The following is a 24,234-nucleotide window of genomic DNA, read 5'->3' on the forward strand; positions in this document are numbered from 1 at the left end:
TGGATTTCAACCCCCACTGCTGTAATAGCTCAGGTGCCTCTGGTGACCAGAAGGCTCCCCCACCAGCCCCGCACCCCCATGCATTCAAGGGGTGGCTCAGCGAGGCCTCAGAGCCTCAGGGGTGGCCAAACAGACAGGGGCCTCTGTCTGGGCTGGCCTGGGGGAGCACTGTCTCCTTGGGCTCTGTAACCAGTATCCTGGAGGCAGACCCAAGTGTGTGGGCTGGGGACCCAGTCATCCTGTGGGGCACTGACCAGTGACAAGCCCCAGGGACTCATCAGTCCTCTGGCGGTGGGGGGGGGGGGGGGGGTGACCGATCACAGTTGGCACATGCTCAACTCTGGTTTGGGGGTGCTTGCAGGTGATGGTTTCTACACTCTGAGATGCCTTTGGAAGGACAGGCACCACTGAGAGTCAGAGATCTAAGTAAGAGAGATGAGCCTGTTATATACATGTATCTTCTTCCTGTGCATCTTTTTGAAAGTCCTACTATTCATCTAGTCACAAATACTAAGTACCTAAAGAATTCAACTAAATACCAGATACCAAAATGAGAGGTTTTGGAAACTGCCAAGGGTGGGACCTCAGGTCATTAGACTGTCCCCAGGGTCCCTCATAGGACTTCTAAGTGTCCCCTCTGGCGAGCACTCCTTCATCGGGTCCTGCAGATGTCTTCTGCTCTCAGACTTGGAAGACCCCCCACCCCACACAAGGACCCAAAGCTGGGCATGTTTCCCGGTTTCCCGCTCTGTGTCTGGCGCTGGTCCAGCCCAGCCCTCGTGGCCCCAGGCAGGGCTGCTATCTCAGCGATCAAATGGTGGGTGGGACAGCAGGGGGCACGTGCTCTGCCTGCCGCTCTGTCCAGGGACCCCGCTTGCCAGCCGTGGTTGGTTTGGACCAAACTCCCTCCTCCTCCCTGCTGTGGGCCCAGCCTATAAAGCCACCCAGCATGTCCCCGCCGACCCTGGCCCCCGCCCCTGCCGCCCAGAGCCGCAATGGCAGAGCTGCCCGCGTCCGAGATGCCGGGGGACCCCGCGCTATGCAGTGGGCGCTTCACCATCAGCACACTGCTGGGGGGTGAGGAGCCCCCGCCGCCCACCACCTACGACAGCAGCCACCTGACCCACGGCAGCACATTCTACATGCGCACCTTTGGCTACAACACTATCGATGTAGTCCCGGCCTACGAGCACTACGCCAACAGTGCCCTGCCCGGGGAGCCCCGAAAGGTCCGGCCCACGCTGGCCGATCTGCACTCCTTTCTCAAGGTAAGCACCAGCTCAAGGACTGGCCACTTTCCTGCCATGTGACCTTGACCCACGTACCTCACTTCTCTGAATCTTGGCTCCATCACCCGGGCCATGGGGGCACCTGGGTGTCTTCTTTGTGGGTTGGGACGCCTGCATGAAATGCGGGCGCGGAAGCTATAAAGCTCCGGACACATGTAGTAATGTTTTTTATGCAGTCGTTGACCACCCGATCAAAGAATCTTGGCCTCCCAGAGAGATAATGAGCTTCCCGACAGTGGAAGGGCACAAACGGAGGTTGTGCACACCCGAAAGGGGGCGCAAGGAGGTGGGAATGCGGCAGGTCTGCCGCGCAGGGGAGGCTCACCGCATTTGCTGCGGGGGAGGCTGGACTCTGGAGGGTGGAAGACAGGGAGCAGGATGGTCATGGCCCCTGCCCGCCTGACCTGTGGCCTCTGGGCTCCCAGCAGGAAGGCAGCCACCTGCATGCCCTGGCCTTTGACAGCCGGCCCAGCCATGAGATGACCGACGGACTGGTGGAAGACGAGGGAGGCACCAGCAGCGAGAAGAACCCTGGGGAGCCTGTGCGCTTTGGCTGGGTCAAGGGGGTGATGGTGAGTCGAGTGTGGATGGGATGCCCCATAATGGAAGTGGGGAGAGAGAGCTCCATCCAGGCGCAGCTCCGACTCTCAGGTCTTGGTGGCCAGGGTAGACCCAAGGCCAGCCTGGGTCTGTCTCCCCATGGGCAGAGCGACTTCCAAATTTCCCTGGTTTTGTGCTTCTCAACCCCCATTTGCTCCCCAGATAGATACCTTGCCCTGGGAAAGATCTCTGGTTACTCACTTGTCCTGTGGCATTGGACAAGTTATTTAACTTGTCTGTGCCTCAGTTTCTTCACCTGTGAAATGATGAGCATTATGAGTTAATAGACCTGAACGGCTTGGTTCAGGGCCCGCTTTGGGATTATTAGAAGAAACTGTTTTCATCCACAGCCACCAGGGGGCAGCACTAAACACACAAATCCACAAGCCTGTTCTTGTCATTCTCAGTGATGGGAAACGGGAGGTTTCCTGTAGTGTACAGCACCAGTGAGTCTTCAAATAGCAAAAATCTAATGAACTTGGCTTTGGAAGGCTTTATGCGACTTTTCAGAGGGTATCAGATGAGAATCAGAAGGTTTTGGTCCTGCTCTGAGAGGACAGTGCGTGGATTGTGCGGTAGAGGGAGGCCTGGGTTCTGACCTTACTCTGCCAAATGCCTGCTGGCTGTAGCTCCATCTGGGGAGTAGGCGTCTTCCTCCCGGGCTGTGGGGTCAGAGCCTGGCGGGGCCCCGTTCAGTATCTCCGAGCATAGAGAGGGCCTTAGAAGTCTCCCTGCCTTGGAAATGCCACATGCTCCTGCCCACCCCAAGAACTTGGCTGGGGCCAAACACCACATCAACACCCCCACCTCCCTGGAATTCAGTCTCAGCTCTAACCTCTGGCTTTGCTTTAAATTTGGAAGCTGAAGTCACAGCAACCCAAGTGCTGTTTCTGCTTGTATGTGGGGCACTGTTTTAGCCGGTATTTGCTGAGCTCCTCCCAGAACCCAGGTCCTAGGGTGACAGCTCGCCACAGGGGCCATGGCTGGGGCTGGCAGACACAGGACCCTGGGCGTGGAGACGGTTGAGGTGTGATGATGCTTGCAGCCCGTTCTCAGACCCCAGTGGGAGGGCAGAAAAGTGGGTGGGAGGGGCAGGTGAATCTCTGGGTACCCCTCCTCTCCCTGCTCCACAGAACTAAGGGGCCATGGAAGTAGGAGCACAGTGAAGTGAGTAGAGCCAAGAAAGGACCCAGGTGTCCCCTAGGCCAACGTGCCCAACCCCATGCCATGACTGGGGACAGGGACTTATATTGTATGTTTGGTTGTGGGGTATTGGCCCATCCAGGTGGCCTCCAACTCTTCTCTCTTTCCCAGATCCGTTGCATGCTCAATATCTGGGGTGTGATCCTCTACCTGCGGCTCCCCTGGATTACAGCCCAGGCGGGCATTGGTGAGTGCCACCTCTCGGGGGAGGGGAGGAAGGGGAGGCTGTACCCGAGACCTGATCCTCCTGGGCCTCAGTCCTGAACTTGGGCTGCCGAGACCCCAGGCTTCTGTGGCGACAGATGTCAGGGAAGTGTGGCAGAGCAATCTAGACATGGAATCATCAGACCTGAGGCCTCTCCCTGACTCTCTTTGCCATCATTAGGTCACTTAACCTCCCTATTGCCCAGCATCCAGGTTAGGAAACTGGGCTCTGGGCAGACACCAACATTAGAGGGTAGCTCTGATGCTGTGTGACCCTGGACAAGTTTCTTAGCCTCTCTGAGCCTCAGTTTCCTCATCAGTCAAATGGCACTGATGATTGTCCCTACCTGACAGACCTATTGTGGGGTTTCTATGATGTCTTTAACAGCACAGGATTTGGCACCCAAAGGTGTTCATCGAGTGGTGATTATTTTTTATTACTGAAGGAGGGTGTCTTCCCTTCCATACCTAATGATCCTTTTTATAGTGACTCCACCGCTCCCTGGCTGTTCAGAATATACCAGGAGGGACACAGAGACCCATTTCTCAGATGAGAAAACCAAGGTTCGGGGAAAGGAGGTGACTTAGGTTGCATGGTGAACCATTCAGCTGACTCAGCTTCCTCGCATGGCCCTTCACCTGGGAAGTGCCCCGGCTGAGTTTCTATGGTGATCACCTCCCTCTCATCCCACAGTCCTGACCTGGATCATCATCCTGCTGTCGGTCACCGTGACCTCCATCACTGGCCTTTCCATCTCAGCCATCTCTACCAACGGCAAGGTCAAGTCAGGTGGGCCCCACCCCACCCCCGAGGCCCTCCCCTTTCCTGTCGCCCAGTCTTTAACCGGGGAATGGGTCTCTGAGCCACTCCCCCACCCCATCCCCACCAAAACGGGGATGCCCCAGGCCACTCCCTCTGATTCCAGGTGAAGAATTTGGGCCCCCACGGACGGCCTCAGTTATTCCCTGTGCTGTGAGCCATGGGGGTCCCATGGTTACCCTTTCCCAGCCCCAGCTTCTGCCTGTCCCAAGCCCACCCCAGCCAGCTGTCTCCTGGTTTCATGGCCCCCGCTCTGTCCCCAATAGGTGGCACCTACTTTCTCATCTCCCGGAGCCTTGGCCCAGAGCTAGGGGGCTCCATTGGCCTCATTTTTGCTTTTGCCAATGCCGTGGGTGTGGCAATGCACACTGTGGGCTTCGCAGAGACCGTGCGGGACCTGCTCCAGGTGAAGCCAGAGGGAGCCCGGGCAGCCTAACTCGCTCTCCCCCACCCCGTCTGGGTCAGTTTTATCTGTCAGAGACCACAGCCTGGTCTGACCACTGTGGGTGTCCGTAATGATCTCTTCAAATAATAGCCATTCCCAGACATCCCCCTTAGGGGTATGTGTTGCCTTTAGGGCTGACTTGTCTAGGCTGATGCAGCCCTGCGGGACGGGTGCCTGTTGGCAGGGAAGGGGTTTGTGTTTCTGTTTTGCTATGAGGGGTCCCCCATACTTGAGGTGAATCAAGGTGGAGGAGTCTGGGGGGGTTCTTGAGAGGGCAGCATGCAGCCTGGCCTGTGTCTCATGCCCAGGAGTATGGCACGCCCATCGTGGACCCCATCAATGACATCCGCATCATCGGTGTGGTCACCGTCACTGTGCTGCTGGCCATCTCCCTGGCTGGCATGGAGTGGGAGTCCAAGGTGAGGAGGGGAGGTTGGGAGCGGTCCATTGGAGAAGCAGGAGTTGTGAGGCCTGGGTCCTGGGCCTGGTTCTGCCTCTTCTTGGTGTATTAGCTTGGCTTCTGGCTCTGTGGTTGTGACAGACAGACCCTAAAGCACAGGGCCTTGAACGAGAGTCATGTGTTTGTCTCTCCTGTAACGTGCAGGTGTGTGTGTCTTGCAGGGCTCAGGCACCCAGACCGTTTCTGTCCTGTGGCCTCTCTGTCCCTGTGAGTGGCTTCCATGCACCTGCTCCACGGCAGCCATGGTCCAGTCAGCAGGGAGGGAACGGGGCCTTTTTCTTTTCCTTTCCGGGCCCTGCCCAGAAGCTGTGCATATCACTCTGTGTACATCCCATCAGCCAGAACTCAGTCTCATGGCCACAGCTAAGCTCAGCAGGGCAGGGAGGAGTGTCCTCATGTGAACCCGTACCCAACCAAAATTCAGAGGCTTGGCACTGTGGAAGGAGGGCAGAAGAACTATGGGCCATTGGTGGTCAGACTTGGCAGATCTGGCCTCTGACCCCTGCCCCTGCCTCACCTCTCTCCCCCTTCCTCTGGCCTCCAGCTCCACTGGCCTCCATCCTGGCTGAATGTCCCCAGCTTGTGCCCCGATAGTTCTGCATCTCACTCCTCAGCCTCCTTTAGAACCCTTGAAGACACCTTCATAGGCTCTGCTCATGTAGTCCCCCACACAGTTCCCATCACACCCTCATTCGTCCTCTAGAGTCATGTTCCATATTTATCAGCAAGACAAGAGCCTTGCTATACCGCCAACTCCCAGAACGGGTCATGCAACATGAATGAATGAATGAATGAATGAATGAAAGCAAGCAAGAGGGAGGGAGGGAGCCTGGGCAGGTTCTGTCCTGCTGGGGCTCCCTAAGCAGGTGGGGCCATGTCATCTGACTTCTAGGGTCCTTTATTCTAGGCCCAGGTTCTCTTCTTCCTCGTCATCATGGTCTCCTTTGCCAACTACTTGGTGGGGACGCTGATTCCCCCGTCTGAGGACAAGGCTTCCAAAGGCTTCTTCAGCTACCGGGGTATGTGCAGGTTGGGGCCCCTACCCATGGCTCCGGGGACAGGTACACTCTGCCCACCAATCTGCCCCATTCCGTGGGCACAGGGAGGATGGGACCCCCAATTCTCAGGACCAGAAGCTGCCAGAGAAGGGGAGCCTCCAGCCTTCCTGGCTGGGCCCAGCCTTCTGGGTGGCTCTGATTCAGACTTTGGTCTTCCAGCGGACATTTTTGTCCAGAATTTGGTGCCCGACTGGCGGGGCGCGGATGGTAGCTTCTTCGGGATGTTCTCCATCTTCTTCCCATCAGCCACGGGCATCCTGGCAGGAGCCAACATCTCCGGGGACCTCAAGGTGAGCAGAACGCCTGCCCTCCTGCCTCCTGGCTCTGTCGTACCAGGATCTCCCCTGTCCATTGAGGTTGGGCACTGAGACGGCAGGGTCCAAACCAACTCTGTTCACCCCACTCAATTCTGAGGTTGTTGATTGACACAACTCTGCTCTAGGCCTGGAGGACCACCCTGAAAAGGGCGGGTCTTCTCCCTAGTTCCTGGGACTAGCTTAAGGGGGAAGACTGAGCCAGCTTGACCTTCCAAAGCTGGTTCATGCATGTCTTTGCTGGGCTGGCATCCTCTCAGGGCTCTCCGCTGTCTTGGTGCAGGCCACGTCTGCTCAATGTTCGAGGCTCTGGCCCACCATTGCTGTGTCCCCTGCCCCAGCCCTGAAGATCAGCTGCTTTCCCTGTGTTGCCCGGCCTGCCTCTGTGTCTTGGTCTCCGCTCTCTCCCTGGGATGTCTGACCTTTGTTTCTTTACCTTGAGAAGTTCTGTTCCTCTTTCAGACAACACCTGTACCCTTAAACCTCTCCCAGCCCTCTGTCAGAGTGCGGCTCCCCTAGCCTGATGACGCCAGACCATTTATGTGTCTCTTCCCCCTTCCAGTTCTCTTTATCTGGGGAACTGAGGCCTGCCTCTATGTCCCCATTCCCGGCTAAGTGTCAGACACATGGTAGGTGCTCAGTACATGTTTGTTGAGTGAATAGTGGTGAAACGTATTGACTGGGAGCTTCAGCGCGGGAATATAAGGTGCTAGAAGGTGGGGAAGAAGGAGAGATGAATGTTGACAGGGGCTCCAGCAAAACTGGGTGGAGATGGGGCTGGGCCGGGGCTTTGAAAGCTGAGAAGCCTAGTGGTATCTTTGCCAGGGCAGGATCAAGGAGACAGATGGGGTGCCAGTGGGGTGAATGGTGAGAACCTGGGTCGGTGCTGGGAACCCTTCCCCCCAGCCTCCAGTCCCACCTAAAAGGTGCTCTTTCATGCGTTTTCTTAAATGAATGAAGAATGGTGCCTTGGACTGTCTCCACCTTGCCTGGCTCTAACTGGGGGTGCTCAGGTGGTGCACAGCATGGCCAGGAAATCGGAGAGTGACTGTGTTTACTTGGCTCCTCTCCCTTCTCTGGGGAGCGAATAGCAGGGGCCTGGGCTACCTGCCTGCCCGGAGGTCCCTGCAGAGGTCAGTCTTCTGCTCAGATACTCCAGGTCCCCTGCCAGCGCTCTGGCAGATCACCGTAGCCTAGCCATTTATCCACATGCTTTGTCCAGCCTCTCCAGTTACCAACCGGCACGGTATGCAGGCGTTAGGGCTAGGCAGCCGTCCAGGAACTAGGGAGTGGGGAGGAGGGGAGCACCTTGCTCTGTCCTGAGTGCCCTCAAGCCCTCCAGGGGCCATTTCCTCCTGGATCCAGCCCTCAGCCCGTTCTGTGAAACTGAGCGTCCTCAGTACAGGAGCAGCTCTCATTCGTGGAGACTTTAGGCAAGTCCCTTTAAACCTCTCTGGGCTTAGCTTTCCCAAATGTAAGAGGGGACCTGGAGCACCCCTCCCGCTTCCCAGAGCAGGGACTAAGGATTCCACCTGCTGATTTATGTGACGTGCTTCCAACAGTGTCCAGCACAGAGGAAGTACGGAGAAGCGCTGGTTGTCCAGGTCATGGCCATTTTCCCCATGTGGCTGCTGGGGGCCTCATTCTTTACAAACATGATCCTTGGCGAGGGGCAGCTGTGAGGGCTCCTCACCTGCACGTTGGAGAGGAGCAGACCAAGCTCAGAGGGGGCTGAGCCTTGCCCAGGGCCACACTCCCACAAGTGGCAGAGGGGCTGGAGTAAAGGGGCCTCAACTTCATCATGAACTTCCCGTCCATGAGTAGTTTTTTTTTTTTTTCGAGATTTCATTTATTTATTTGACAGACAGAGATCACAAGTAGGCAGAGACACAGGCAGAAAGGAGGCAGAGAGGAGGAAGCAGGCCCCCCGCCGAGCAGAGAGCCCGATGCGGGGCTCGATCCCAGGACCCTGAGATCATGACCTGAGCCGAAGGCAGAGGATTAACCCACTGAGCCACCCAGGCGCCCCTCCATGAATAGTTTTTGAGCACCTGCTTTGTGCCCATGTCTTGTGGGTGCAGCAATAAACAAAACACAAAGACACCAATTCCAGTCCTCACGCAGCTGACATTCTGGTGAGAAAAAGACAACCAGCCCCTCAGTTAGTGACGTTCCCCAACCCTTTAGCACTCGCGGAGCAATCTCATGACCATCGCCCCGTGCGATGGCCCAGGAAAGCTTTACTAGCTTAATTTTCTGCCAGGGAGACTGAGGCTCAGATTCAGGGGACTTCCTAGTGACTGCTGTCGGGTCTGTGTCCCACCTGCTATCGTCCCAGGGCACATCCCAGGGCACAACACAGTCCCCGCTCCTACCTGCTCACATTTATGAGTCCTTCCTGTGGGCTGCATTGACTCTCATCTCACAGAGTGGGGTTGGGGGGCATCACTGAGGCTCAGAGAGGTTAAGGAGCTTGTCCCAGCTCACACAGCCAGGAGGATGTGGACCCACATGTGTCTGACTTGTGGCCAGGCTCAGAGATTTGGGGCCGAAATGTAGGAGCCGTATGGAGGTCTAGTGTAGCCATCTCCCGGGACCATTTTAACAAATGACCACAAATGCTGTGGCTTAAAGCAACAGACATTTATTCTTGCTTGGATCTGGAAGCCAAAGTCCAGAATAAAGGTGTCAAGGGCCATGCTCCCTGGAAAGGCTCTCTGGGAGACTCCTCCTCTCCTCTCCCAGCTTCTGGCGGCTCCAACAGTCCTTCCCATTCCTTGCCTTGGATCTGTGTGTCTCTTTAGTCTCAACCACTGTCTTCCCACAGCCTCCTTCCCTCTGTGTGTCCTTGCCTGTTCTTACAGGAACACCTGTTGCTGCATTTAAGGCCCACCTGACCGAGTAGGACCTCAGCTTAACTAATTACATTTTGCAAAAGACCCTATTTCCAAATAAGATCATATTCTGAGGTTCTGGGTGAACATGAATTTCGGGGGACACCATCCAACCACCTAGAGTTGGGATGGGAAGCTGAGCCAGCCAGCTGGCCTAGAGACCAGGGACTCTGTGTGCTTGACCTGGTTGAGCCATCCTGGTGCCCCCAGCAGGGCTGGCAGGGCCCCCACAGCTGAGACCTCAGCGGACCTGGAAACTCCAGAGCCCTTGGCCCCCCTCCAGCTCTGCCCTACCCGTCCCTCCTTCCCAGCCCCCGGCCCTCAGAGCCACCCCAGTTGTCCCCTCCACGAGGAGGCCTTTTGTGGTTCCTGCCATGTTGCTCTCCACCCCCACCCCTTGGTCTCCAGTACACTTCAGTCTGCTCCGTGACAAGGGCCTTCTGCCCCATGTCGGCAGGATTCTGCCCGTACCTCCCTCCCTGGGGCCTCCAGAGTGGGGCCAGCCCTTGGTCATTCACTGTCCGACCATCAGCTCCAACTTGGGCTTCCAAGTGTCTGAGGCAGAGACCTGGGTTGTTGCCAGCCTTGATTGGACCCACCTATAACACTGAACAACGTCACGGTCCCTCCAAGTTCTGTCACTTGTGGTTCTACCAGCCGGCTGTGCAGAATGGCCCAGGAAAAGCTGGGGAGGTGCACAAGTTTGCTTCCCAGTGCCTATGTGGCCTGCCCCGGGGGTTGGGGTATATGCCTGGGGGAGAACCTGCTGGAAAAATCCCGGCCTGTGTTACTCCACCCAGGACCAGCCCCAGGGGCCTGAGGCTGTCGACCTTGGTGTGGTGGGAGCGAGCCACCCCTGGCTCAGGCAGCTGGGGCCTCTGCACAGCTTCCTGGCCTCAGTTTCCCCACCAGCGGGGGTGAGGATACTCTGGCCACTTTAGAGGAAGTAATGCATGAGGAAGGGTCTGGACGAGCGGAACACGTGATGTGTGCATGTGAAGATTCGCTGTTTCTGCTAGGAAAATGCCAGAGGAGAGCCCTTCCTCGGTGGGGAGGGAGTTTGGGGCTTGTCTGTGGATTAACTGCTGCGGGAACTCACAGACCAGTTGGCGCAGGATAGTGACGAACCCGAAGCCCCGGGGCCCTGGTCTGGGAGCTAGATGTGGATTAAGTCACTTAGCCGGCATCCCTGTGAGGCTGGAGGGGCTGAGGCATAAAAGAGCATGTCCACCACCCAGCTGGTCACCTGGAAGCTGGCTCCAGATCCCCCCACCCCCCACTTCAACACCCCCAGAGCCCGTGTTGGCCGGTGTTCTGGGGAAGCAGACATGGAGCAGGTTAGAGCTTCTCTCCATGCCTCCGGCTCCCAGCGCCCAGATGTGCTCTCAGCCCCATGATCTTACTTGGGTCCCATCCTGCCCTGCGGTTGGCAATAGCAAGGGTCCTTCTTCCTGCGGCCCTGGGAAAGGGGGCTCTGAGAGGGGGCCGGGTTAGGGGTCATTGGCCCTCCCCCAGCCTCAGACAAGGGCAGAGCCTGGCAGGAGGCCCAGTGGCTGCCTGATGCCTTCCCTCCCTCCCTGCTCCTCCTCCCCCAGGACCCTGCTGTAGCCATCCCCAAGGGAACGCTCATGGCCATTTTCTGGACCACTGTCTCCTACCTGGCCATCTCGGCCACCATCGGTGAGTAGCTGTCTGGGACAGCTAGAAGGATTTCAGGGTGCTTGGCTGTCCAGCAGGGAGAGCTAGGCCAGGAGGACTTGGCCGCCTCAGGGAGTGGAACCTCAAACTTTATTTGGGGGGTTAGTGGTGGTGACCAGAACATCTTCAAGGGAGGTGGTAGTTTGTGGTGAGGGTTGGGTCAGACGAGGCTCTTCTGGTCCCTTCACACCTGAACTTACAGATGCAAGGGTGGGTAAATGCTCAAGGGCAAATTACACTCTGACCCAATGACTAATAATAATAATAATGATGATGGTGGTGGTGGTGGTTGAAGATGATACCAGCCACTGACTCAGCCATAAGCCATAAGCCCAGTCCTTTACGTGCCCATCACATTTAATCCGGGCACTGCCGTGCCCACCATTTCACAGAGGAGAAAACCAGGGCTCAGAGATGTTCAGTGACCTGCCCAAGCTCACACAGCCACCAAGTGGTAGAGGCAAGCTTTGAACCTAGGCCTGGGCCATTGACACTTGCCTCTCGCTGAGGTCCTCACGATCTCCCATTAACCACCTTGTGAAGTAGGCTGTTCACAGATGGCCAAGGGACATGGCCCAGGGCGCAGCCAGTCTGGCCTCTTTTTTTTTTTTTTTTTTTTTTTGAGATTTTATTTATTTATTTGACAGACAGAGATCACAAGTAGGCAGAGAGGCAGGCAGAGAGAGGAAAGAGGAAGCAGGCTCCCTGCTGAGCAGAGAGCCCGATGTGGGGCTCGATCCCAGCACCCTGGGATCATGACCTGAGCCGAAGGCAGAGGCTTAACCCACTGAGCCACCCAGGTGCCCCTGGCCTCTATTTTAAGGAGGACACGGGGACCTTAACAGGTCACTTCATGTTGCTGGGCCTCTGTAGAAGGACAATGACAACAAAGGCAATGGTGATGCTTTCTTTCCAGGGTTGTATATGGTCCTTCGCTCCTGCATTTAGCTATTTGTATCTGCCATTACTGTTGTTATTATTATTTACGATTACATGCAGAAGGGGGAGCGGGCCCCTCTGTAGCAGCAGCCAGTGTCTGGGGGTGGGAGGGGCGGAGGGAGGAGGGAAGGGAAGAAGGGGGGCTTCCCCAGGCCCTGCTCCCTCTTCAGGCTCCTGTGTAGTTCGTGATGCCTCCGGGGTCCTGAATGACACGGTGACCCCCGGCTCGGGCGCCTGCGAGGGGCTGGCCTGCGGCTACGGCTGGAACTTCACCGAGTGCGCCCACCAGCACAACTGCCACTATGGCCTCATCAACTACTACCAGGTACACGTGGCCTCTGCCGGGCAGTCTGCCCCAGACCGAGGCCGGAACAGGCTGGGACAGACGTGGTTTGGAGGGCTGGGCCCCAGGCTTGGAGGAAAGAGGTTCAGGCTCAGGTGGGGGCCCCTCTGGGCCCAGCCCCTGCCTCAGTGGGTCCTGGGATCCCCAGGAAAGGGGTGTGGACTCAGGCCTCAGAACCTAGCCCCTGCCTGCAGTGAGGCCTGGGGTGCCCTGCGTAGGGGCTCCAGACATGAGGGGCCTGGACCCTGTGTCCCTGCAGACCATGAGCATGGTGTCCGGCTTTGCGCCCTTGATCACGGCTGGCATTTTTGGGGCCACCCTCTCCTCTGCCCTGGCCTGCCTCGTCTCTGCTGCCAAAGTCTTCCAGGTGAGGCTGCGGAATGGGTCTGGCGGGAGGTTCTGGGAGGCACAAGGCCGGGGGGTCCCTGAGCGACTGCTGCAAAGGTCTCAGGGTGTCACAGGACTAAGACAGTCTAGAGTGAAGGCAAAAGGGGGCTCGTGACCAACTGATACAGGAAGCAGCCCCTTCCCATGGTGTGCTTTGAACTACACGGGCATCGCCCACCCCAGAGTCTCCCTGGTGCAGCCTGGCACCCTGTCGGCACTTCTGCCCGCCCCGTTGCGCGCTGACGCCGTCCACCCCATCCCACCTTGCCTTTTTGCTCCCTCTCTGGAGAGGTGGGCGTGGGCAAGGAGATGAGGCCCATCCAAGAGACAGCAACCAGGATCCAGATTAGGGGAAGCGCCGGGCTGAGGTGGAGAGAGTAAGCAGAGCCTGGGGGCAGGGAGGTGGGCAGCAGTGGGGGGAGAAGGGGGTCCAGCCCGGGATGCGCACGCCTTCCTGTGCCCACAGTGCCTGTGTGAGGACCAGCTGTACCCGCTGATCGGCTTCTTCGGGAAGGGCTACGGCAAGAACAAAGAGCCGGTGCGCGGCTACCTGCTGGCCTACGCCATCGCTGTGGCCTTCATCATCATCGGTGAGAGGCTGCGCCCAGCAGCTTGTGGGGGCTCCTCTCTGCGCTGCTCACCTTGGCGCCCAGTGCCCGGCCAGGCCTGGCAGGGAGTGGACACTCGGTGACTAGGCCTTGAGTGAGTGAGGCTGGTCATGGGGCCCTGCCCCTCCCCCCGCCTCCGGATAGGTGGCTCCCACGCCATGCCAGCCTAGTGGGGCACATCATTCTGTCAGAAGGGACCCTGCCTTCTCTTGCTGATTCTGTATTCCTGTGTCCAGGCAAGTTGCCCTCCATCCCCACCCCCACCCCCAGTCCCCGGGTCTGAGTTAGTCCCCAGGACAACTCCGGAGCACAGGATAGCTCAGGGGAGCGGATACAGACAGCTGGATCAATAGCTCTGTCACTGGATGAACTCCACAACCTCATTTCCCAGACCTTGAGCTGCCAGACCCCCTTGGACTTCATGGTAGAGGATGCCCCAGGGGAGAGATCCCAGGGAACCAGTTAGTTAGATTGGTTTTCTATCCTGGCTTTGCCATATGCCAGCTGTGTAACCTTGGACAGATCATTTTGCCTCGGTTTCTTCATCTGCAGAATGGGAGCAATAATGCATAGCAGGGGTGTCACAGGTGGGCACAAAGAGACTTGTACACACACACACACACACACACACACGCACGTGCACTGTATTCATAGATGCACACACACCCCAGTGCTTCCTGGTTTACTTAGCCAACAAGGCAGAACTTTCTAGGAGAAAGGTGGCCACACCAAGCCAGGGCAGTGGCTGTGCTGTGGCTCCCTGTGCAGGAGTGAGGTGGGGGCTGGCTGCTGGTGGTCCCGTGGCCCTGCCATAGCTGAATCCTTGTGGTTCACGCCAGCATCAGCAATCATGAGGCTTCCCTTTCCAGTCGATTCTCTGCTACTCAAGGGAGCCTTTCTGGACACTGGGTGCTCCTGGATCCTGAACCAGATGAAGAGGCAACAGGGCCACTCCCAGGGGATGGAAAACTCTAATCAGGCCTGCTGTCCCCAGATACACCCCTGCTTCCTGCTCATCCTACTGTCTTCCCCAATTCCGATTTCGAGTCTGATCTGAGTGGGTCTGACTACAGTTCAGACTGAGAACCACCATCTCGGACACTCTGGGGCATGGTTCTTGTGACAGTTCAAGGGACTCATGCTCAGAAGTCCTGGGACAGAAGAGGGGTCTGTCATGTTTGGGGATTTCCCCGAAAGCAGGCCCCTGGAGCAAGGAAACATGCCAAAGTTTGTCTGGGGGTGTCGGGGCAGTGGCGGCCGAGTGAGACAGGGAAGGGAGGGACCCGGTTCTTGAGTGGGTTTTCACTGTGGGTGGAACTGTGTGTGTCCTAAGGTCCCAGAGTTTCAGATAAAAGAAGACATGGGTCTTGGGTCACATTGTAAAATATATATCTTACTGTAATTTGTGGTTGTAAGAAAAGTATGACAGCTACTGTCCTTGGTTCTCTCATAGTATCTCCCATTTTTCTCTATCTTGTTAAGAGATGGCCTTTTACAGTAAACAAAGCATCAGCCCTTTGTTTCACAAAATGATGGGCCCATTTCACAGATGGGAAGGTTGAGACGCACTGAGCCTCTGGGGCCCGTCTATAATGCCCCAACTGCGAGGGAGGGCACCAGGCGACTCCCTGGCAGGTTGCCCAACCGACTGTCCTCTCTCCCCCGCCTGGTCGCTGCAGCTGAGCTCAACACCATTGCCCCCATCATCTCCAATTTCTTCCTGTGCTCGTACGCCCTCATCAACTTCAGCTGTTTCCATGCGTCCATCACCAACTCGCCTGGTGAGCAGCTCCCTCACCCCTCTGTGGGAGGAGGCATATGGGGCGGGGGCAGGGGTCCGGGAGGGGCGGGCACATCAAGGTCATCTCTCAAATCGAAACCAGTTCAAGGGACCACTCAAGTCATAATAATAATAGCAGCTCTCATCTCTCAAGACCGTGCGCTGTACGCCGAACACGGATTCATACACTGTTTACAGGATGCAGAGATTTCTTTAGTGCCCTCCTCCACCAAATTTACAGGAGTCAAGAATCTGACTCCCCAGAAAAGGAAGAGAATTGTCCAAAGTCCCAGGTTTTGCAGGTTGCCCTTTGCACAACTCCAGGGGTGTTGCTCAGATACGTCATTGACTTGTATGTTTATTCTGAAAAATTTCTGGCAAGTGGCAGTAAAGTATCCCGAGAAAGGCTTTTTCTGATTATCCCCAAATTGTCAAAGGGCTGGCTGCCAGGCCACCTTTTCCTCAGCCCGGGGACCGTGGTGCCCCACAGTTGTGCCACGGGGCAGCTGTCCCTGGCAGCGGCCCTGGTATGGCCCACTGGCGTGGAGCCAGGCAGGATCACGCCCTTCCCTGCTCTCTTTCCCCCATGGCTCCGTGCTGACATGGCCATATTTGGATGCCTCCTCCTTGGTGTAGCCTGTTCATTTGGCCAAATGACAGCCAGGGCGGGCGTGCGGTCCTCCCCCAGAGCCTCCAGTCCAGCCTCTGGAGACCCAGAGGTGGGGGGCGGGGGGGGGTCTGGGTGGGCACAGGCTGGGACTCTGGCTCTAGGCACAGGTGGCAGGGCCAGGGTGGTGCTGGCCCAGGAGGAAGCTCCCGAGCGTGCCCACCAACCTGCGTCCTCTGACCAGGGTGGCGACCCTCGTTCCGATACTACAGCAAGTGGGCGGCGCTCTTTGGGGCGGTCATCTCCGTGGTCATCATGTTCCTTCTCACCTGGTGGGCCGCTCTCATTGCCATTGGCGTCGTCCTCTTCCTCCTGCTCTACGTGATCTACAAGAAGCCAGGTGTGCAGTCTCATGTTGCCCAGGGCTTCTGGTGCCCCTTCTCCCCACTGAGGGCACCCAGCCAGCCATCCTGCCCTTCAGCTCAGCTAGAAGGCTTGCATCAGGCTCTGTGCTCTCAAGGGCCCTGTTCTGAGCCTCCAGCCTCGTCCTTTCCCATGGGGCGAGGAGACTGTGGGAACGCGCCTGCTCAGAGCCCACACCTTTACTTCTGGACCATCCCCCCCAACCGTGGCACCCAGGACCCTGGAATTGTCTGCCCAGGGCCATCCTCTTGAAGTGGCTGGGGGCACATCCAGGCCTGGGGGTGGCCAGGAGCTGGCTCACCGAAGGGCAGGTGGACACAACGTGGTGTCTATATGTACACAAGCAAGCATTCCCAGGTGACAGTGATCTGGGGACAGGAGGGAGAACCCCAGGAAAGCTTAGAATTCTAAATCTGAACGTAGCCTTCCAGGTTATTGTCTGTTTGTCAAGGGAGCTGAATATTTTGCACAGTTTGAACTTTGTATTTTTTTTTTTTAATTTTATTTGTCAGAGAGAGAGCACAAGCAGGGGGAATGGCAGGCAGAGGGAGAAGCAGACCTCCCACTGAGCAGGGAGCCCCATGCAGGGCTCCATCCCAGGACCCTGGGTTCATGACCTGAGCAAAGGCAGACGCTTAAGCGACTGAGCCACCCAGGCGTCCCCAGAGTTAAATGCTTTGTAGTGTAACTTATAAATATATGTAGCCATATGTTATGTGCAAACATTAGGAAGAGATCTGCAGGCTGTCCACCCACCAGACAAGACAGCCCAGCTCCCACGGTGCCTGATTCCTAAAGAAGGTCAACATTCCCTCCCTCAGTACAGCTGGTTTCTCCCGGGGATTTCTATAAAATTTTGAGTTTGATTTTTTAAAAAAGATTTTATTTATTTATTTGAGAGAGAGAGAGTATGAGAGGGGAGAGGGTCAGTGGGAGAAGCAGACTCCCCACTGAGCAGAGAGCCCGAGGTGGGACTTGATCCTGGGACTCCAGGAGCATGACCTGAGCTGAAGGCAGTTGCTTAATCAGCTGAGCCACCCAGGCGCTCCTCTCTTGGGGATTTCTAATCTTGTGCCCACCCTCCCACCCCCCTTCCCCGCTCAGAGGTGAACTGGGGTTCCTCGGTGCAGGCCGGCTCCTACAACCTGGCCCTGAGCTACTCGGTGGGCCTCAACGAGGTGGAGGACCACATCAAGAACTACCGGTGAGCGCAGCCATGTCCAGGCCACCTATCACCTGCCCCAGGCAGACCCGGGGTGGGGACCACCCAGGCTCAGAGAGGAGCACTGCCCCCGGCGAGGGGCCTGGGATGCCATTGCTTGGTGGGGACCAAGCACATCTAGTGACCTCTCTGTACCTGAGTTTTCACAGCAGAGTATGTTCTTTGAGATGCAAAGGGCTACCCAAGGATGATCTGGTGTTGTAGTCCCCATCACAGTCATCTGTGAGGCTGACCGTGACGAAACTCTCCTAAGCAAGGAGAGTTGTGTGTCCGGGACTCCTTCCCACCAGGTGGTAACGCCCGCAGTCAGCCATATGTATTTGTGTTGTATTGCTGCTCAAAGTGCCTTACGCCACCTTACCACAGCCCTCTGGGGCCTATGACATTATTAACCCCAGTGGCTGATGAGAACACAGACGCACAGAGAGGTTAAGTAACTGGCCCGAGGTCACACAGCTGGTGAGTGACCAATTTTGTTTGGCTCCAACTGAGTCTGGCAGTGGCCCTGGACCATGAGCCTGGGCTGCCTCTTCATCCAGAGGCTGAGTCCCCCACGCACCCACGTGGCACAGGGATCTTGTAAGTGATGTGCCCCCCCCACCCCCAGCCTTTATTCTCCCCGCCACCTGCGATTTGCGCCCAGATCCCCGTGGGCTCTGTGCAGGTGGCTCATGCCCTTTTCCCTTCCGCTTCTCAGTCCCCAGTGCCTAGTGCTCACGGGACCCCCCAACTTCCGCCCGGCCCTGGTCGACTTTGTGGGCACCTTCACCCGGAACCTCAGCCTGATGGTCTGTGGCCACGTGCTCATCGTGAGTGTCCCCTATAGGTGGGGAGGGGCCCACTTAGAGGAGCCCCTGGGCTTGAAGTCCACACTTGGACAGGGGGTGGGGGAGGCTGTGACTGTGAGGAGGATTGGGGGGTGGAGGAACTATGGAGCAAGCAGAGCCCACCAGACCCTGCTGTGGGCCTGGTTCTCTCCTCTCCCCTGTCCCCGTCACTCCCTTCTCCCCACTGCCCTGCCTCTTGCCTGCTCCCTCCATCTTCCTTCCCCCACCATCCTCCTCCTTCCTCCTCCTCTTTCCTTCCCCTAACTCCATAGGGGAAAGTGGGTACCTCTGGGTGCGGCTGAGCCCCTGGGGCAGCCTCCAGGGAGGAGAGAGGCTGCATCTCATTAAGAACAGAGGGAGAAGGCAGCTCCCGATGTCCCCTGCCCCCACCACCCACAGGGACCCCGCAAACAGAGGATGCCTGAGCTCCGGCTCATTGCCAATGGGCACACCAAGTGGCTGAACAAGAGGAGGATCAAGGCCTTCTACTCAGATGTCATCGCCGAGGACCTCCGGAGTGGTGTTCAGATTCTCATGCAGGTGCCATGAGTTCGGGACTTCCCCCAGGACTCAGTGCTTGGTGTGACAACCTGGAAGGCAGGACGTCCCAAGGGGCTAGTTGAAGCTCCCTTTGCTGCAAAGGGAGTGCCTGCCTTTCTTGTCTCCCCAGATATGCTGACTCAGGGCACTTTCTCACAGTACCCAAGGGCCTACGGGAAACTGAGCTGGAAGCCTGTGGGGCCTGTGTGGTCTTGAGCAATTCTTGTTTTCCTTTTTTCTTTTTTTAAAAATATAATTTACAGTCAACAAAGTGAAAAATATTAAGTGTATAGTTTGATAAATATTTACATATGCATATATACCTAGTGGTATGAAGCCACCACTCAGATCAAGTTCTAGAACATTCCACCGGGCAATTCATTTCCCTGCTCAGTTTTCTCAGTTGTAGAATGAGATGCATAGATAAAATCACAGTTGTTAATCCTGAGCCAGCATATCAGAGTCATTTCTAATAATTCTAAATATTTCTCATTTAAAAGAGAAAAACATACAGGGTCTTCTTTGAGGGGGTGTATGAAAATATTCTGAGAGTAGATAGAAGTGATGATTGTACAACATTGTGACTAAACTGAATTCTACTATATCCTTTAAAACGGTTAATTTTGTGTTATATGAATTTCACTTCAAAAAAGTTTTTAATATTTTTAAGCATTAAAAGAAGAAGTATAAAAGATGTAGAGGTGAGATGACTTGGGGATACTCTAAGGCTGGCATCCAAATTCAAGTCCCTTGGGATGAGAAATAATTTTCTAGAAAAGCAGAACTGGGATAATCCAGAGCTAAAGGGACAGTGTGGTCATTGTAGCTTCACCTCTCTCCTTGGTGTGTCCAGGCAGGCAGGACCCTGACTGGCGGGATGTGATTCCTGAGCCCTCGCCACATGGTGAGGAGGGCAGTTGGGGCTGAGAGGGCCCCACCGTAGTCACAGAACAGAGCCGCTGTGGGGCACGAGGCCCGGCCCCTCACCTCCCCACGATACTCTTTGCAGGCCGCAGGTCTCGGGAGAATGAAGCCCAACATTCTGGTGGTTGGGTTCAAGAAGAACTGGCAGTCGGCTCACCCGGCCACGGTGGAAGACTACATCGGCATTCTGCAGTGAGTGAGGGCATGAGGGAGGCAGGGCCTGGGGTCAGCTGATTAGGTCCTTTGGTGTTTCTGGGCCTTGGGAAGCAGGGGGGATGCATTGGAAGTTATAAGAAGCTGGTTCAAAGCTGAGGAGGAAACAGACCCACTGAGGGCTCACCACTCTGACCTCTAGGCCCTGGGCACCAAGCTGGGCAGGGAACACACAAAGAAGGAGAATAGATGAGACATAGTAGGGAGCAGTGGGGACTGTGGCAAACTGCCGTGAGTAGCAACTATTGGGCGCCAGCCAGTTGTGCCCAGGCAGAAATGTGGGCCCAGTGTTGCCAAAGCTTCTGGTTTCTTAGAAGAGCCAAAAAGATGGGTTTTTAGGTGAGAAACTTGGACTATGGAAGACCTGCCAAGAGCCGGCCCTTGGGCTGTGAGGTGGTGACACCAAGCAAGAGGTGAAACCAGACCTCCCAGGAGGCAGTGGTATGGGGAACGGGACCATGAGGAGAAAGTCCCTGGGGACTCTGGGCTAAACTCCAAACCTTTTCTCCTTTGGCTCCTCCTGGGCAACCTCCAGAAAATGTCTGCCTGAGTTGCTTTTCTGTGTTGATGTGGTATAGCGAGGCCGTGTGTAGTAGTGTTTAAAGAACAAAAGCTGGGGGGCCTGGGTGGCTCGGTCATTGAGCATTTGGCTCTTGATTTCGGGTCAGGTCTTGATCTCGGGGTCATGGAATCGAGCCCCACATTAGGCTCCCTGCTCCGTGGGGAGTCTGCTTGAGATTCTCTCTCTCTCTTTCCCTCTCTCCCCCTCTGCTCCCCCTGCCTTGTTCATGCATGCTTTCTCTCTGAATCTAAATAAATAATAAAAATAGAAATCTTTTAAAAATTAATGAAAAGAAAGAAGGAAAGAGGAGAGGAGAGGAAAAAAAAGGAAAGAATGGAAAGGAAAGGAAGCTGAGCTTTGGGGACCTGGGACCTGCTTCCAGGTCCGCTGTGACCCAGCCACCTGACCCAGCCACCCAGCCACAGTCGGGCGTCTCAGCTGCCTCTGACAGTGACAACAGATGGTAGAGTCTGTTCTCCAGCATCCCCCCAACTCCAATGCTCCAAAACCCCAAAATGCTAGGGCCTGAGAAGTGTCTGCCCCAAAGACACGTAACCAAAGGACTCCCAGAGGGCAATGCCTGACCCATCAGATCAAGCCCTACTGGTGGGCTCTGGGGCCCTCTGTCAGCTGGGCAGTGAATAAACTTCTGGGGTGGGAATCTTCTAGACGTTCCCTCTGACAAGCTGTTGCTGCCTCCTGAGCAAGGCCATTCCTACGTACACCTACGTACACACTCGGGGTTCTGTCTCAGCAATTCGAATCTAAAGCCAGCTGCCCACTTTCTTAGCGTATCTCATGGGCTAGTTACTCCCTGAAACTCGAGTTGTGCTCCTATAAGATAAGGTTAAGTATTCCCATGCCCACCTCTGCTAGCAGGCTTGTGTAGACTATCCAAATATATCAGGAGGACAGGCCCACCTTGCAGACTGGCCTGACTTGGTTTCCTGCTGAGTATAAGATCCGCAGCACCTCCTGGTGCCACAGACCATAGAGCTAGACGGGCCCTGGTTGGGGGCTCTCCGGTTCTGCTAGCATGTTACACAGGTGGGGAGACTGAGGCCCTGAGAGGAAGAAGTGATATGACAGGAGGCAGGGCCAACTGTAGACATCTGGTCTCCTGGGGGCTGGGGGCTAGGGGCTGGTGACTGGGACCAAGGGGAGCCTGAACCCACCTCTTCTCTTTCCAGTGATGCTTTTGACTTCAACTATGGAGTGTGTGTCATGAGGATGCGTGAGGGGCTCAATGTCTCAGAGGTGATGCAGGCACACAGTGAGTACATGCCCTACCTGCTTGATGCCCCTCACAAAAACCAGAATGGGATTCTAGAAAGTTCTAGAACCCAATTTTGTAAGAAAAGATTTTATTTATTTGAGAGAGCAAACAAGAGAGACCCTGAGCAGGGAGAGGGGCAGAGGGAGAGGGAGATACCCCGCTGAGCAGGGATCCCGATGTGGGGCTCGATTCCAGGACCCTGGGATCATGACCTGATCCAAAGTCTGTTTAACTGACTGAGCCACTCAGGCACCCCTAGAACCCAGTGGGGAGCCTTCTGTCTGTGAAATAAATAAATAAAATCGTAAAAAAAAAAAAGACAGCAGAACATGAAAATACAGAGAAAGACCACAGAACCCAGGTGTTTTGGTCCCCAAGACCCTCCCGGAGCACCGAGGAGGGCTGTTTACTTCTAGTCACACAGGGGTCTGCAGACTCTGCATTGGTCACATGTGGGGGACTGAAAGAAATCATAAAATGGGAAACAAAAGGGGGCGGTTCCGGGGGTAGGGGGACTGAGAGGTGTGGAGGCCAGAAGGAAGCGGGGGTCGCGGGAGAAGCAAGGGGGAGGCAGAGGCCAGATCAGGGGAAGGTGAGGGGTCAGGACTTTCTTTCTCATGGAAGGGTTAGCCTGGGAGAGGAGGAAGCCAGAAGTGCCCCCTGGTTGAGGAGAGCCCGGGAACGAAGCTGCCCCCTCTCTTGCAGTTAACCCGGTGTTTGACCCCGTGTTTGACCCTGCGGAGGACAGCAAAGAAGCCAGCACCAGCGGGGCCAGGCCGTCTGTCTCAGGCACGTGTCAGTCCACACGCCACCCAGAGGCTCAGGATGCTCTCCCGTGGTGGGGCAGCCAGTGGTGGGCCGTGAGGGAGCCTGGTTGTGGGCAGGACCCTTGGGTTGGGTAACCAGGGACCGGAGCAGGTGGGCTTGGGCAATATTCCACCTTGCAGCCCTCCTCAGGAATTCAGTGTCCGGGCATTGTGGGAACCCACCCAGCTGGCTCAGCAGCCTATGTGAAACCCCTCCAAGAGGTCCCCTGGCCTCGCTCAGAGGTGACAGGCAGGGAGGAGAGGAGCGGGCTTCTCCCTCCGTCCTCTGCCACTGATGGTCTGGGAGGCAGGCCAATAAGGGAGGGGTGCATCCCAGGACAGCATGCCCGGGACCCCTGCTCCTGGTCCAGCTGGCTGAGAAAGGGTTTTCAGGGTCCCACTGTCTAAGAGCTGGGGACTGGGCCGGTCCCCACCATGCACGCCCTCAGCAGGGTGCTTCCTGCCACTGTGTGCCGGTGGGGGGGGGGGGACGACAGCGAGCCCACCTCACGCAGCAGCTGGCTCCATGTTCAGACACAGTCAGGTGTGTGAAGGTGAACTGCTCTCAGGTGACCCCCCCCCCCACTCCTGCAGTGGACCCAGAGGCCCTGGGGCGGGAGGAGCAGGCCAGCACCATCTTCCAGTCTGAGCAGGGAAAGAAGAGCATTGACATCTACTGGCTATTCGATGACGGAGGTCAGTGTCCGCCTGGTTGGCAGCTCTCCTGGGGACCGCCTTCCCTCCATGGCCTATACTTCCTGGCTGCTCCGGACAAGGTCCCTGGAGGGACCCCAGATCCCAGCAAGGGGAACTAGTGACCCTTGGGCTGGAGGAAGCCTGGCTGGGCCCCTCTTCTTGGTGTAAACTGGGACTTTGTCAGAGGAGCTGAGGTCAGCATGGGATGGAACCTTAGGGGTTCAGATGAGAAGGACCTCAGGGGTCACAGGCCCCTGCCAGAAATGGGGGGGATGCTGTAGGAATGTGCTTCACTTCCTAGAAATATGCCCTCTCCCATTTTTCTTAAAACACATGCCTCTTGGCGTTATTGCTCTGCCCCGATAGAGCCCTGCCCAGACAGAAAACGCTTTGGGTCCAGGAGCACATGTCCGACGAAGGGTAGCTTCTGTAGACCAAACACTTGCTACACGGTTGACACTAAGTGTGATCCCTAGGCAGGAACTGTGATGAGACCTGTTTACAAAGAAGGAAACTAAGGCATAGAGCCGTGAAGTAATGGGTCAGTTGGTGCGGGTTATGCAGTGATAAGGGACAGCTGGTCCTTGGCCTCCTGTGGAGAGATGACAAGCAGGGGTGAGGGTTTCCAGCCACTGGTGAAATTTTTAACCTTTAAAACAATGTGCCAGCAATCCAGATTTTCACATGAAAATCCCCCAGTTATTAAACGCCAGCTCATGGATTTCAAGACATCACACAGGCCACATGAACCCTGGCCCAGAGACCCTCATGAGCTTGGTTTAGTCTAGCGCCCTCCTTACACAGATGGGTAAACTGAGGTCCACAGAGAGGAAAAGGGGTGCCAGCGGCAGAGCGAGGCGGAACCCAGAGGGTGCTCTATCTATCCTGAGAGCAGTTCCCCCTTGATGCCAGGCCTCACCCTCCTCATCCCCTATCTTCTCGGCCGCAAGAAGAGATGGAGCAAGTGCAGGATCCGTGTGTTTGTGGGGGGCCAGATCAACAGGATGGACCAAGAGAGGAAGGCGTAAGTGGGGAGCGCTGGGGGGAGGGGCCGCACAGGACCAGCACCGTCCCAGCTCTGCCCAAGAGTAACCCC

At 56.3% G+C, this 24,234-nt stretch overlaps 1 protein-coding gene across 4 annotated transcripts in view; it reads left to right on the forward strand.

Annotated features, from left to right (window-relative positions):
- The first annotated feature begins 947 nt into the window (after window positions 1-947).
- Window positions 948-24,234, forward strand: part of SLC12A3 (solute carrier family 12 member 3) — a 35,881-nt gene continuing 12,594 nt past the window's right edge. Inside the window, exons 1-22 of one of the 4 annotated variants that reach the window (XM_004744220.2) lie at window positions 948-1,268; window positions 1,715-1,861; window positions 3,204-3,279; window positions 3,991-4,086; window positions 4,383-4,522; window positions 4,870-4,980; window positions 5,929-6,040; window positions 6,239-6,369; window positions 10,883-10,967; window positions 12,077-12,249; window positions 12,527-12,634; window positions 13,121-13,244; window positions 14,942-15,043; window positions 15,894-16,049; window positions 17,177-17,276; window positions 17,992-18,103; window positions 18,521-18,661; window positions 19,671-19,777; window positions 21,551-21,633; window positions 22,342-22,425; window positions 23,037-23,138; window positions 24,051-24,162. In XM_004744220.2, coding sequence (XP_004744277.1) covers window positions 996-1,268; window positions 1,715-1,861; window positions 3,204-3,279; window positions 3,991-4,086; window positions 4,383-4,522; window positions 4,870-4,980; window positions 5,929-6,040; window positions 6,239-6,369; window positions 10,883-10,967; window positions 12,077-12,249; window positions 12,527-12,634; window positions 13,121-13,244; window positions 14,942-15,043; window positions 15,894-16,049; window positions 17,177-17,276; window positions 17,992-18,103; window positions 18,521-18,661; window positions 19,671-19,777; window positions 21,551-21,633; window positions 22,342-22,425; window positions 23,037-23,138; window positions 24,051-24,162 — 2,675 coding nt within the window. In that variant the 5' untranslated portion in view covers window positions 948-995. The remainder of the gene's footprint in view (window positions 1,269-1,714; window positions 1,862-3,203; window positions 3,280-3,990; window positions 4,087-4,382; window positions 4,523-4,869; window positions 4,981-5,928; window positions 6,041-6,238; window positions 6,370-10,882; window positions 10,968-12,076; window positions 12,250-12,526; window positions 12,635-13,120; window positions 13,245-14,941; window positions 15,044-15,893; window positions 16,050-17,176; window positions 17,277-17,991; window positions 18,104-18,520; window positions 18,662-19,670; window positions 19,778-21,550; window positions 21,634-22,341; window positions 22,426-23,036; window positions 23,139-24,050; window positions 24,163-24,234) is intronic. The other 3 variants (XM_004744221.2, XM_045076083.1, XM_045076084.1) reach the window with 3 other exon arrangements.

Source organism: Mustela putorius, unplaced genomic scaffold, assembly GCF_011764305.1.
Source record: "Mustela putorius furo isolate JIRA1106 unplaced genomic scaffold, ASM1176430v1.1 tig00000174_pilon_pilon_pilon, whole genome shotgun sequence".
Taxonomy (NCBI): Eukaryota; Metazoa; Chordata; class Mammalia; order Carnivora; family Mustelidae; genus Mustela; species Mustela putorius.